General features: G+C 44.5%; 1 protein-coding gene across 2 annotated transcripts in view; it reads right to left on the bottom strand.

Annotated features, from left to right (window-relative positions):
* ano6 (anoctamin 6) overlaps positions 1-14,565 on the bottom strand; it is a 181,953-nt gene that overhangs the window by 124,656 nt on the left and 42,732 nt on the right. Inside the window, exons 2-3 of one of the 2 annotated variants that reach the window (XM_086009390.1) lie at positions 1,786-1,868; positions 303-350 (exon numbers count right to left, since the gene is read on the bottom strand). In XM_086009390.1, coding sequence (XP_085865516.1) covers positions 303-350; positions 1,786-1,868 — 131 coding nt within the window. The remainder of the gene's footprint in view (positions 1-302; positions 351-1,785; positions 1,869-14,565) is intronic. The other variant, XM_086009388.1, reaches the window with a different exon arrangement.

Genomic DNA, 14,565 nt, shown 5'->3' with positions numbered 1-14,565 from the left:
CTTGGGATGGCACTCTGTGCTGAAGTAAACAAATGCTGCAATATCATAATTAGATAGAACTATTCAAAATTGCAAATTGCTGCAAGATCAGCAGCAAAATAATTAATCTTCACAGAGATTTTGCTCTCAGACCTTTTGCACAAGAAAGCCAGGCCAGGGCAAGGATATTCAATAACCACAGTCTGTATTGTTGTTTGGCAACTGCTTAGTGCACTAGGATAACTGGATTTGTGTTATGACCAAGAACACCATTCCCCAGAAACTTCCACCCGAAGACTTGCGTGCATGTAGTACCATCTTACCCCAGATTTTGGACCAAATAAGCAAGTTGACTCTTTACTATATGGACCCTGTTAATGGTACCAGGAGGAAGGGTTATAAATATTCAACAATTAAATAAAAATCTTATTAAGAACATAATTACATGCTGCTTATTAAAGTGTCAACTGTATTCATGTGCATTTTTATTTGATAAACAGAGATATAGTAGAACTCCTTTAAGATCACCTTTGGTTAAGTTCAAACCCTACTTAAGGTGAACATTACTGTAAGTCTAGGTGAAGTATTGTTAACAGTCAAAAATATATAGTTTTTCCTTTGCAGGTGATATTTAAAGATGTTCAATATGTGAATGTCTAAATGAACATACTTAAAAAAAAAACACTGCAGTATTTAAAGTCATGGGAAACACATGAAATAATGCTTTGAGGGAGAAGTACACCACTTATTTTACATTTTATATTAGAAAAATATTTTACATTCATATTGTTCTTCTCCAGTCCATGGTTGTTGGAAGCCTGCCCAAGGCCAGGAGAAAGAGATAACATTTATAGCAGAGATATCATGAATGTCTAATTGCCTTTATCTCCTCTTGTGCTAATACTGGGTTGTGAATCTTTGGAATTCTCTACCCCAGAGGGCTGCGAATGCTCAGTCATTGAGTATATTCAAGACAGAGATCGATAGATTTTTAGATATTATGGGAATCAAGGGATATGGGAATAGTCCGGGAAAGTGGAGTTGAGGTAGAAGATCAGCCATGATCTTATTGAATGGTGGAGCAGGCTCGAAGGGATGAATGACCCACTCCTGCTCCTATTTCTTATGTTCTTATGTAATATTAAGCAAAGTGGGGAAATTAGGTACAGAATGCCAGCATCACCACTTTTGTCTATAGCAAAATACTGCAAATGTTGGAAATCCGAAATAACAACAGAAAATGCTGGAAAAACTCAGCAGGTCAGGCAACATCCGTGGAGAGAAATTTGAGTTGACGTTTCGGGTCGAACCCTTCTTTTTCTGTCTATTTCTGGTAGTACCCAACTACAACTAGTCATTGGCGATAGATGAGAAGTGGAAACCTGCCAGTAGCTCAACTTTCTTGTGACTGGAATACAGAAAATTAAGTTACTGCCTGTGCAAACACCACACCCTGTTATGGAATGAAAAATTGCAGCTTTGCCATCAAACTTGTTTATGTTGGTCAGTTTCTTGTCAAATGATGATTTTCTTTGATAAATTAAGAGGTGGTCTTAGGGAAGCTCCTCATATTTACCAGTAGCACACGCTGAAATACTGTCATAAGAGAACCATCAGCAAGGTGTATAATAAGCACAGTATTTGTTGGAAATAATAAACATTTTGTATTATTAGAAAATACACAGATTTCATTAAGAGTACTAGAGTTACTCTTCCTGTAGCTCTTCACTAAAGCACTTTAATGGAATACATGGACTCTACCAGCTTTTCTCTACTTCACTTTACCAGGCGTTCGAGCTGACTTACCAGATCAGACGCCAGTTGTTCTTGTTCACCCGGCATCGTTCCATAGCTGGGAATGTAGCTTTGTGCACAAAACTCCTCATCTCCTAATAAAAAACAAACACACAATATTTATGAAGTGCTCAATGCTGCTAATAGATCATTTAGTTCATTTTCCATGCAACCTTAATGAACAAAGTTTTGTATTTATTTACTGTATGCATTCATTTACATAATCAGTATTTAAAACTACCACAACTTCACATTTGAAGACATATGAACAGCAATGTGTACAATATTTGATACAAAACAGCAGAGGGGTGGGGGTTGGAGTAACATTTTGGTTGGCAAGACAATTGAAAACATGAGAGGGTGCTTAAATTTAGTTTTAAATGTCCTTATGTACAACCGCAAAAAAGAGTAACTGAACTGAGATGAAGAGGCCGAGTGGTTACGGCGATAGATTATTAATCAGGTCGTGCTTTCCAGGCTTGGTTTTGAGTGCCTGACAAACTTGATCGAGTTATTCAATGGTCTGATTGTTTCATTGGCTCCGATGTTGCTGGAATAGATAGCAGCTGCATTTGAGATGACAGAAGCGATCGGTCACTGGTGAGAGAGGTTCTCCTAATGAGTTGGCACTGGACATACAGTTGGATCTAAAAACATGTTAGCTAAAGAAATCTATATATGTATCAAAAATGCAGTAACCAACATTTTCTGTGCTCTGAAACTCACCATCTGCAACATGGCATCCTTGACACCACCTCTGCAGCTGTCAGCTTTTCACAAACATCAGAGCAGACTCAAAACACACCAGGTCGAGCTGACGTGTTCCCCGAACAACGGGTAACCAGTGGGGGAAGAAGGTAAAATTACAAGCAAGCCTCAAAATACTCTTAAAATGGCTCTCAACAAGCCATTTAAGTACCAGAATTGTTTCCCCCCGCCGCTTGGTGTCGGATCAGTGCTGCGCAGACAGACCCAACACCTGGGAGACTCGCGTGTGTAGTGTATGTACCTTTAAGAGAGAACTACTTTTACAGCTCCTGTATACTGTAGTACCGGCAGCGACACCTGTATATAAGCCTTGAGCATGCCTCTGTACTGTTAGTCTTTGGACTACCCTCCTCCAGTAAACACCTGTTGATTGTTAATTTACAGCCTCCGTCTAGTTATTGGAAAACATCATACTTTAAGAATCACGGATTCAACAGTGGCGACGAGGTCGATTCGAATCTACCTGCAACTCTGCATTTCCTTTCAAGGATTTGCTCCAGGAGGACGGTGGAAGAAAGTCGAGGCCAGAAGCACGGGCGTCGACCACGAGCAACCGCCCAGTCATCCGGCAGAGAGTGAACATCGCAGGGGAGGCTGTTGAGAGCTGGGCTTAGTTCTCCAGCCATGACGATCCAGCAACAGACTGGCAACAGGTACAGCGCAGACCCTTCCCGGACATCGGCGGCTGGAGCCGACCGACAGCACAGAAAAGGCCGAGCAGCGTCGACGGGGTAAGAGAGAGGGTGAAGCGCACAGGACGCAGCCGGGGGTTGAAGACCAAGCAGCGTCGACGGAAAACAAAAAGAGAGAGGGTAAAGCACAGCCGGGGTTCAGGACCGAGCGGCGGCAACGAGAGAGGCGCACAGGAGAACGCGCAGAGCGCAGCCAGGGCTCAAGGGCTGAGCGGCGTCCGCGGGGAAAGAAAGGAAGCGCGGGAGACGCCATTGAGAAGGGAGAGCGCGGGAGACGCCATTGAGAAGGGAGAGCGCGGGAGACGCCATTTTTGAAGCCGCAGCGGAGAAGGGCGAGCGCGGGAAGAAAGCGCGGGAGGCATCATTTTGAGCCAGCGGAGAAGGGAGAGCGCGGGAGATGCCATTTTAGACAGTTTAACCACACCCAGGGATGCCGAAGAGTGGCAGTGTCACTGCGTTCGACAATGAAGTCGAAGATTGGGCGACATATGTGGAACGCATTGAGGTGTACTGCAAGGCGAATGAAGTGCCAGATGCTAGGAAAGCACTGGTTTTGTTGAATTCCATGGGTGCAAAAACATATGGCTTACTGCGAAACCTAGTAACCCCAGAGAAGCCAGTGGATAAGGATTTCGAAAGCATACTGGAAATCCTACAGGACCACTTAAACCCCACACCGCTGCTGATAGCAGAAAGATTTAAGTTCCACAAAAGGAACCAGCATAAAGACGAAAGTAATGCTGAGTACTTAACGGAACTGCGCAAGCTATCGAAACACTGCCAGTTTGGATTGGGACTAGCAGATACGTTAAGGGACAAGTTTGTGTGTGGGCTTCAAAGTGAAGGAACCCAGAGACGGCTTCTATCAGAAAAGGATCTTACTGCCATGCTGAAAGCCTTGTCCAGTGTATCACATGAAGCAGCCGCACGGGGCGCTGCAGAGATACAACGGAGACCGTAAGAATATGGCACCAATGAAATGTCATATGGAGCAGGGAAGTGTTATCGCTGCGGCAGAACACATGACCAGAAGGATTGTTGGTTCAAGGACCAAGTGTGCAGACAGTGTGGAAAAGCAGAACACATAGCAAGAGTCTGCAGGTCAGGGAAGAAAACCAGCAGCAAGAAATCTGCACAGGAGAAGTACAAAAAGGTACATAAGGTGATGGACAGTAGTTCAGACGAACAGAAAAGTGATACAGGCTCCGGAAGCAAGGAGCTGGGTTGTCTCAAACTACATAAGGTAACAGAAATGGAGGATCACCAGACTATCTGGGTCACGCTCAAGATAGACGGAGTCCAAGTGAAAATGGAATTGGACTTCATTCGCCTTGCAGTACACCTCAATGCGTTCCACATATGTCGCCCAATCTTCGACTTCATTGTCTTCGACTTCATTGTCGAACGCAGTGACACAGTCATAAACCGAAGGGACTACAAGCGGCTATTTTCACATATACCCTTGAAAGCTACAGAGATTGTCTTGAAGATGTACACGGGGCAAAAGGTCTACCCCAAAGGAAAAATAAGGGTGAACGTGATATACAAAGGCCAGGAAATACCCAAAATGGACCTATATGTATTGCCAGATGGCGGACCACCACTACTAGGACGTGAAAGGATCCGGAAGATACAATTAGATTGGCATTCCATACAGGCACTGAAGGTTGAGGCCAAAAAGGATGACGACGTCACACCTGGACGACTGTCAAACATGCTAACTGACGCAGAAGAAGTGTTCCAGGAGGGACTCGGAACACTAAAAGGCATAACAGCGACAATTAAAATAGAGGAAAATGCAAGCCCAAAGTTTTTTTGTTTTTTTTTAAGGCCAGATCGGTGCCTTATGCGATCCGACCAGCCGTCGAAGCAGAGCTGGAAGGTTTGGAACGTTCAGGAGTACTGTCCAAAGTGGACTGGAGCGAGTGGGCTACACCCATCGTTCCTGTAATGAAGAGGTCGTTAATACGCCTGGGGAACCAAAGAAGGTCCGCATCTGTGGGGATTTTAAGGTGACAGTGAACCCAGTCCTTCACACGGTACAATATCCGCTTCCACGGATTGAGGATATTTTCGCCTCACTATCTGGAGGTAAACGCTTCACTAAGATTGATCTGGCCCAGGCGTACCTGCAAATGGAGGTAGAAGAAGCCTCGAAACAATACCTCACGATCAACACTTATAAAGGTCTCTACCAATACAACCGGCTGGTGTTCGGGGTAGCATCGGCTCCGGCTATTTGGCAAAGGGCAATGGATCAAGTCCTGCAAGGGATTCCAGGGACCCAGTGTTATTTGGACGACATCCTGGTCACGGACGAAAATGACAGTGATCACCTCGCCAACCTGGAGAAGGTGCTCACTAGATTAAAGGAATATGGGCTACGAGCTAATCGCCAGAAGTGCGAGTTTTTCCAGAAGCAGATCTCGTATTGTGGCCACGTCATTGATGAAGAGGGGTTACATAAGTCCCCTGAAAAGATTGAGGCAGTAGTCAAGGCTCCAGCACCGGAAAATGTGTCACAACTGAGGTCATTCCTCGGCTGGTGAACTACTACCATAAGTTCTTACCAAAGTTGTCTACAGTATTACACCCACTGAACACCCTATTGCAAACGGGGGTACCATGGAAGTGGAATGACGAATGTAAACGAGCTTTCCAGAAGTGCAAAGAATTGATCACATCAAAAGAGGTGTTGGCCCATTTCAACCCAGCACTACCAATTCGGTTGGCGTGTGATGCATCACCCTATGGTATTGGAGCGGAGCTATCGCACAAATTCCCAGACGGGTTGGAGAGGCCAGTAGTCTTTGCGTCTCGGTCACTAACCTCAGCCGAGCGCAACTACACCCAGATTGACAGGGAGGCCCTCAGCCTAGTATGGGGAGTAAAAAAATTCAACCACTATCTGCATGGGCAGAGGTTCACCTTGCTGACTGACCACCAACCACTTGTCTCCATCTTTAATCCTAAGAAGGGCGTTCCAGTGATGACTGCACAACGGCTACAAAGATGGTCCCTTTTTCTAGGGGCGAACCAATATGAAATAGAGTATAAGGGCACGAAACAGCATGGAAATGCTGATGGGCTATCATGCCTGCCACTGCCTACTGCGGAGGAAGCACCAGCAGTGGACCCTATCGAAATATTTCATTCGTCGATAATTGAACGCTTGCCAGTAACTAACGCGGATATAGAGAAGGAGACCCGAAATGATCCGACACTGTCTCGGGTATATGATTTGACGGTGAAGGGATGGCCAACACATGGCGACACACTGTTGTCAGCATTCTCATCCAGAAGAGAACAGCTGTCAGTATGCCAGGGGACAGTGATGTGTGGATCCCGAGTGGTAATTCTACCCAAGTTAAGGGAGAGAGTGCTCAATGAGCTTCACGAAGGCCATCTGGGAGGGGTGAAAATGAAAAGCCTTGCTAGGGCTTATGTGTGGTGGCCGGGGATCGATCAACAAATCGAGGACCTAACAAAGAGCTGCTCAGGATACCAGAAGGTCCAAAATGCACCACCACATGCCCCCCTACACCCATGGGAGTGGCCCTCCTCGCCATGGCAATGGGTGCATATTGATTTTGCTGGTCCATTCATGGACTCAATGTTCTTAATAGCAGTGGATGCGCACTCGAAATGGCCTGAGGTGATCAAAATGTCCTCCACCACTACAGAGAAAACGATTGCAGTCCTGCGGACCTTATTTGCCAGGAACGGCTTGCCAGAGCAGATTTGCTCTGATAACGGACCACAGTTTGTGTCTGAAGAGTTTCGGAAATTTATGAGAAGGAATGGGGTAAGGCATTACACATCCGCCCCGTATCATCCAGCCACAAATGGATTGGCTGAGAGGTTCGAACAAACCTTTAAAAAGGCAGTAAGGGCCATGTGCGACGATGACATTCCACTACAGCATAAGGTGGACAATTTCCTGTTAGCCTACAGAAATGCGACACATGCAGTTACCAACCAGACCCCAGCCATGATGTTCTTTAACCGAAGGTTGAGATCTCGTCTGGATTTGCTCAGACCAACTGTGCGAAGGAATGTTGAGGATAAGCAATTCCAGCACATCAATGAGACGCCAACAAGGAGCTTCAATGTAGGACAACCAGTCTTGGCCCGCGACTACCGAACAGAGAAATGGCAACCCGGAACGATATGCACACGGCAGGGGCCAGTAATGTACACAGTGGATGTCGGGGAGAACATTGAGACACCACGTCGGCCAGATCCTAGCGTCACAGGAACGAGTCAACCCCATGTCTCGCATACCTGGGGATGAACCCGACATACCGGTAGCATCTACCTCAAACAGTAGCAGCAGAAACTGATAAACTAACCGACGAAAGGGGGCCAGAATCGCCTCCACACCAAGAACAAGAACCTCAGGAAAGGCGCTATCCAGAAAGGATCAGGAAGCCGCCCCAAAGACTGAATCTATATATGGACTATTTCAGTTTAATGTGCATGTTAAAGTGTTAACTGTTATTTGAATGTTATGGGTACTGTTAATCTAAAAGGGGAGGAATTGTAGTGTATGTACATTTAAGAGAGAACTACTTTTACAGCTCCTGTATACTGTAGTACCGGCAGTGGCCACACCTGTATATAAGCCTTGAGCATGCCTCTGTACTGTTAGTCTTTAGACTACCCTCCTCCAGTAAACACCTGTTGATTGTTAATTTACAGCCTCCGTCTAGTTATTGGAAAACATCATACTTTAAGAATCACGGATTCAACAGCGTGGAGGCGGGTTGACAGTGGATTTCCTAACCCCGCCCCCCTCAGCGCAATTAAATTCGCAGCCATAGAGTACAAAAGCAAGGAAGTTTATAAAACACTGGTTAGGCCTCAGCTGGAGTAATGTGTCCAATTCTGGGCACCACACTTTAGAAAGGATGTCAAGGCCTCGGAGAGGGTGCAGAGAGATTTACTAGAATGATACCGGGGATGAGGGGCTTATGTGGACAGGCTAGAGACGCTGGAATTGTTCTCCTTAGAGCAGAGAAGGTTAAGAGGAGATTTAACAGAGATGATCAAACTGATGAAGCACTTTGATCGAGAAAATAAGGAGAAACTGTTTCCACTGGTATGAGGGTTGGTAGGACACAGATTTAAGATAACTGACAAAAGAACCAGAGAGGCGATGAGGAGAACTTTTTTTAATGCAATGAGTTATGATGATCAGGATTGCACTGTCTGAAAGGGTGGTGGAAGCAGATTCAATAATAAACTTTCAAAAGGGACTTGGATAAATACTTGAAAAGGAAAAAAAATGAGGCGATAGGGAAAGAGCAGGGGGGAGTGGGACTAATTAGATAGCTCTTTTAATGAGCCGGCACAGGCACAATCAGCTAATTGGCCTCTTTCTGTGCTGTATCATTCTATGATTTTCTTTTGGTCAGGCTTATTCCTGGCTAAACCAACCAAAAGGTGAGGCTGACTGACTTGAATTACAGGAAACTCTCTTTTAACCGGCACCTAAATGTCCAGAAATCTCTCTTAACCGGCAAAATTCAGGAGTAGGTTCAGGTAAGTTTTACTATATATTAGTGGCCGTGTAACCGGGGTTCCTGGATCTGTTGCCGTGTAACTGGGGTTCCTGCACCTGCGGCCGTGCAACAGGGACTCCTGGATCTGTGGCCGCGTAACCGGTACTCATGCACAAGTGCCGGGTAACCGGGGCTCCTGCAGCAGTGTACGGAGCTCTCGTACCTTGGTAAGCATACCTCTCTGTAATCCGGACTTTTTGAACAACCGGCCCCACGCCGGTCCCGGATTTTAAAAAAAAGTTTCCTGTATACTGAAATTTGGCATTTGTGTTGATCTCACCAGGACATGGAAGCCACGCACATTGTACACCTACAGACAATGCTGAGGAGATCAACTTGCATATTCTCAGCACTTTCAAATTAGAAAAGCCTCTCGATGTGCTTTAGAGGTGAAAAAAAGCAGATATCAAGCCAAAGTGGGAGAGTTAAAAAAGAGATGATCAGAAATTTGGTTGAAAAGGTAGGTTTTAAGAAGGCTTTTAAAAGTGGAGAAAAAAGTAGAGAGGTTTAGAGAGGGGGAGAGAGTAGGGCCAAGGCAGAGAAAGGGGGATGCACAGAAGTCCAGAGTCCGACAACTGGAGAACACAGGATGGGCAGGAGGCTGGAGGAGCCAGCAGAGGTAGGGCGGGGCAAGAATGGAGAGGCATTTTCATGCGAGGATTTTAAACTCGGTCAGTGTAGGTCAGAAATATGGGGATATGGGGGTGATGGACGAGTACGACTTGGTGCAAACCAGGATGGTGAAGTTTTGGATGAATTGGAGTTTATGGAGGATGGAAGCTGGCAAAAAGTCTAGGACTGGCAAAAGCTCATGTAAGGGATTCAGCAGTGGTGGGCTAAGACTAAAACTTTATATTTTATTTTCGCTGAAAGTACAGATGCAATTGCTACAAAGATGGAATTAATGTGGGAAATGGCTGTGGTTTCTTTTTATGGAAATTAATCCTGAAGGTCTACAATTTATTCCCCCTCATTAGTATAGTGGTGATTGTCTCTGCCTGTCACGCAGAAGACCGGGGTTCAACTCAAACTCAAATACTTGAAGGAGAAAAAAATTGCAGGGGCATGGGGAAAGATCAGGGGACTGGGATTAACTAGATCGCTCTTTGAAAGAGCTGGCGCAGAATCGATTGGCCGACTGGCCTCCTTCTGTGCTGTACTATTCTATGATTACTTCAATATATATTACAAAAATATCGCAAACTTATTTCATCACACCGAAACTTTTCCTCCAACAGTTACATGTTAGATAACTCTTCCCAGAAGCAATTACAAGAATGCTGGTGATGGCGTAGGGGAAACTGGAAGAAACTTGCTGGCAAAAGCAAGCTATATAGATTTTCTGATAAGCAATACTTGCTGGAGTTTGGCCAGTATCAACATTCCTTTAGTTATCTCTATGAGGCAAGGTGCCATGTGGAAGATTATCTTTAAAAAAAAATGCAAAGATGCCAAAATGCATTCATGGCACCAGAAGGTATCACTGATGCTGTAGCCAATATTGTTGGATTCTGCAGTTACCAGAAAATTAGACTGTAATTAAATTGTATCAGTCTGCTAGCTACAAATAGCAACACAAAGATACATGTTGAAAAAGAAGCTAGTTTGAGGAGACACTGGCCTTGTTCTGGTGCAGTCTGCTGTAAATGAACGAGAAACCATGCACAGAGCATTTTTAAACCAAAAGACGAGTAGGTTTTGTTTTATTGGCCATTACAATATATATATTTACATTTTAATGGCAACCCAGATGTAAAATGGATGCTGTTCTTTTCCTAGATTTTAAAATGGAGCAGCAGAGACAGTGGCATCTCCCCTGGAACTACGATGCTCCGCTTTGTGCCCACTTTGTGCAGGTGGGCACCTAATATGTGCCCCTAGTGGCTTGGGTGCCAACACATTTTATTTAAAGGGGCCTCCCCCCCCCTCACCCCCACAAACTTTGGCAGGGTCAGTGCTGGAGTTCACAGGGGTGGTGGTGAGGCAGGAGGCAGGGGTGGGGTATCTCACACTGGGATGTCTATGAAAGTACAGGAAGATTTCTTTTCACCAAGGGGTCAATATTGTAGGTTGATGGTCTTTTGAATTATCTTGGAAGCAAAGCTTGTTAACCTGGATCTAATTAATATCATTGAACACGTGCTCTGCTAATGGCAAATAATGTGAAACATTTACTAAAGAGAAATTGGTGTTTTGACAATAGTCCTTGAAGACTGAACTGTGTGACAATGGGTTCCTCCAACAATGGAGCATGTGGGTGGAAGGTTTCACGTTAAATTGGTTCCAGAACTCTGCTTCCTCATCATTAGCGCTATTAGAATTATGAACTGGAAAATAAAATCATGACAAAGGGAAAGTTGAAACAAGCTAAAACAAAACATATAAAAAGGTAGAAGTAAAAGATGGACAAAACATAATAGATGGTCACAAAAAGCATAGAGTAAGAAAAAAAAAAAGAACTAGTAACAAAAAAGAGGAAATTGAAAAGAAGGTAGAAAAAAAAACTCAACTGGAGTCCCAGTGGCTGTTCCAAGATTGGCTTCTCTGCTCGGGAGATAGAAGGGGTCCATTACTCCTGATTACTATTCAGTGGCTTTTGATCAAAAAGGTGTGATCTATCTGGTGTGCACAGGATTGGGCTCAACTGTGAGCCTCCCACCCCAATGGTTTGAGGAGGCTTTTGAAAGTGTCAAGAAGTGGCAAGGCAAGGCGTTAAGGAAGAGAGTTTCAGAGTACACAAAAAAAACAAATTATCGTTAGATGTTTGTTAATGTGGCTTAAAAAGTATATAGTTTAGCCACACTGGTCAAAGTAATTCCTACTCTAGTGCTAACCCAGCTATTATTGTATAAACTAGAAAATTCCTATGTACAGATGTGGATTTGGAAGAGCAAGATTTTTGTTTAAGTAACAATTTCATCCTAATCTTGTGTCATTATGAATAGTAGACATCATTGTAAGTTGCTGTGGTCCCATTTTTTCAATACAGATTTACCGTGGCAGATTATAAATCTGAAGTAAAGTTGACACCTCGGGGACAGCTGGTCGAGGAAGGGTATTTATGCATGATCATGTGGTTATAGGGTAAAATTTTATAAGAATTGGTAGAGCTGTTAATCTGAAACAAAAATTGCTGGAAATGCAGAGAGAGAGACACACACAGAAGACAGGTTAATATTTCACATACAATCCTTTATCGAAGGGTTAGAACTGGAACATCAACTTATTTTCCCCTGTTTTTTATTTCCCCCCACCCCCCGTCGTCATAGTCAATTCAGCTAAGTCATTCACATTTTCCTTTCCAAGTCAGTAGAGTTTGGGTTCAAACCCAACTCCACGCACATAATCTAGGCCGACAATTCAGTGCGGTGGTGAGGAAATGCTGTATTGTCGTCCTTCATGAAATGTTGATTGAGGTCGCATTTATGTGCTCCACTGGACGTTAGAAATCCCATGGCACTATTCTAAGAACAGGAAGTTCTTAGTGTTCTGCCCAATATTTTTTCCCTCAGTCATCACCACCAAAAAATAGATTAACTAATCATTCATCTCGTTGCTGTTCGTGGGTCTTTGCTGTGTATAAAATGGCTGCCATGTTTGCTTACATAACAACATTGGGTGGATTTTAAAAAAAAATTAATTCATTGTATATTCTATATAAATCCAATTTTTTTCTACAGTGCATAACAGGGTGGCCAGAAATAAAAATGGAAAATGTGGGAAATACAAAGCAGGTCAGTCAATATCTGTAAAGAAAATGGCAGCCGAGGACATTTTATATGCAGTTATTCATCACAGTGGCTAGATGCGTTTTTTTCCAACATGGGACGTCTTAAATTCAGTTGGTTCTGTTGGAAGGAGGGCATAAAAGCAGAGGGAACTGACTTCTACAGAGTGAGGCAGGGCAAACAAGACACAGAGACAACACTAATACGAGAGCAAAATACTGCGGATGCTGGAAATCCAAAATAACAACAGAAAATGCTGGAAAAACTCAGCAGGCCAGGCAACATCCGTGGAGAGAGAAACAGCGTCAACGTTTCGGGTCGAAATGTTGACACTGTTTCTCTCTCCATGGATGTTGCCTGGCCTGCTGAGTTTTTCCAGCGTTTTCTGTTGTTATTACAGGGACAACACTCTCGCCCACCTCCCTACATTTTCAGATTGGCATTGGCAGAGGCTTGGAAACAGGTTATCTGTCTGCCCTGTTGATGTGAAGCAAAGTAGGAAAGAAAAAACTAACAAAAATAGTGAAGGGGAGAAAGTTATGGCTTCATGGACAATTTGAGGGAGGGAGGGCCTGGACCTGGATACGTCAAGTCCTGGCCTAATTTCCGGCCATTCCACCACACACTCATTGAGACTTATGGTGGGAGTGTGCAGGAAAGGCAGAGGATTGTCAGCTCCACCATCCTTCGGGCAAATGATTTGTTAATATTTATAAACTGACATTTTTATCACCTCCAAGACTTTTTGTAGCAAACCCGATATGCTCTGAAAAGAAATCAAGCTACATGTGGGTAGGTGTGGAAATTCATGGGATATGCTGGGCTGCACCCAAGCACTCGGCCTAAACAACTTGGAGATCGGTTTCTCTGTGACAATGGCATAGCATCTCCCACAACAACAACTTTCAGTTATACAGTGCTTTCAACGTAGAAAAACTACTCAAGGCACTTCACAGAGGTATAACCGACAAAAATGGACACCGAACAAAAGAAACAGATATTAGGACGAGTGACCAAAAGCTTTTTCAAAGAGGATTTTAAGGAATGTCTCAAAAAGGGGGACACAGCAAGGTAGGGGTTTAGGGAGGGAATTGCAGAGTGTAAGGTCTAGAGAGCAGAGGTCACAACCAACAATGCTGGGGCGAAAGGAGGAAGGATGCAGAAGAGGTCAGAGTTAGTGGAATGGAAAGTTCTGGGTAGGACTGTCGGAGGTTGCAGGGATAGTGAGAAACCAAGTGAGGGCGAGAATTTTAAACTGGAGCCGTTGGGGGAGCGGGTCCCAACATAGATCAGCAAGGAAAGGAGTGATTGTTGAGTGGGACTTAGTGCAGCATAGGACAAATCAATGACCACAATGAAATCCCTCTCCAAGCTAAGGTATGTTCATGTGGTCTAACTATAAAAACAATTCTAACATGAAACAGAATGAAGCTACATTGGCCTAGAAATTGGCAAACTGGGCAACAGGGAACAACCCTTGCGCCGGAGTGGGTAGGTCTGATGAACATCCGATACTGGACCTCAGGCCTCATTTACATTTTTATTTTAAACACATTTTCCCCCTATTTGTATATGCACAGTAAATATGGGTGCGATTTTCCCATCGAGGCGGGTTTCGGACCCGCCTCCACTGTCAAGTGGGAAAAATTTGCGATTTTCCCCTAATTTCAGAGGCGTGGGTTCCCCTGGGCCAATTAATCTTTTGGGACCAAAACTCGCCTCTGCTGAAGTCACTTATCCAGCTTCATTTAAGGGCTGTTTGCTGCCTTGGCTCATTCCACTGGTTTTTGGTCGATGGTGCACCACCTCCAAACTTTTATCTCCTTGGAGAATGGCCAGCTCCAAGGCAAGGGCCTCCCCAAGGTTCTCTGATGTGGCGCTGGGTATGCTGGTTGAGGGGGCAAGAGCTAGCAGGGAGGTGCTCTTCCCCTCATCTGGGAGGAAGAGGCCTCCCAAAGAAACCAAGGCTGTGTGGGTCCAACTGGCAAGGGATATAACCTCCAGATCTGTGTGCAGATTGGGTGATTGTTTCTGTTTATT

Source organism: Somniosus microcephalus, chromosome 16, assembly GCF_052327205.1.
Source record: "Somniosus microcephalus isolate GS21.2 chromosome 16, FLI_Smic_1.0, whole genome shotgun sequence".
Lineage (NCBI taxonomy): Eukaryota > Metazoa > Chordata > Chondrichthyes > Squaliformes > Somniosidae > Somniosus > Somniosus microcephalus.
Note: the sequence above shows the minus strand (reverse complement) of the source record. Positions and strands in the feature narration are given on the sequence as shown.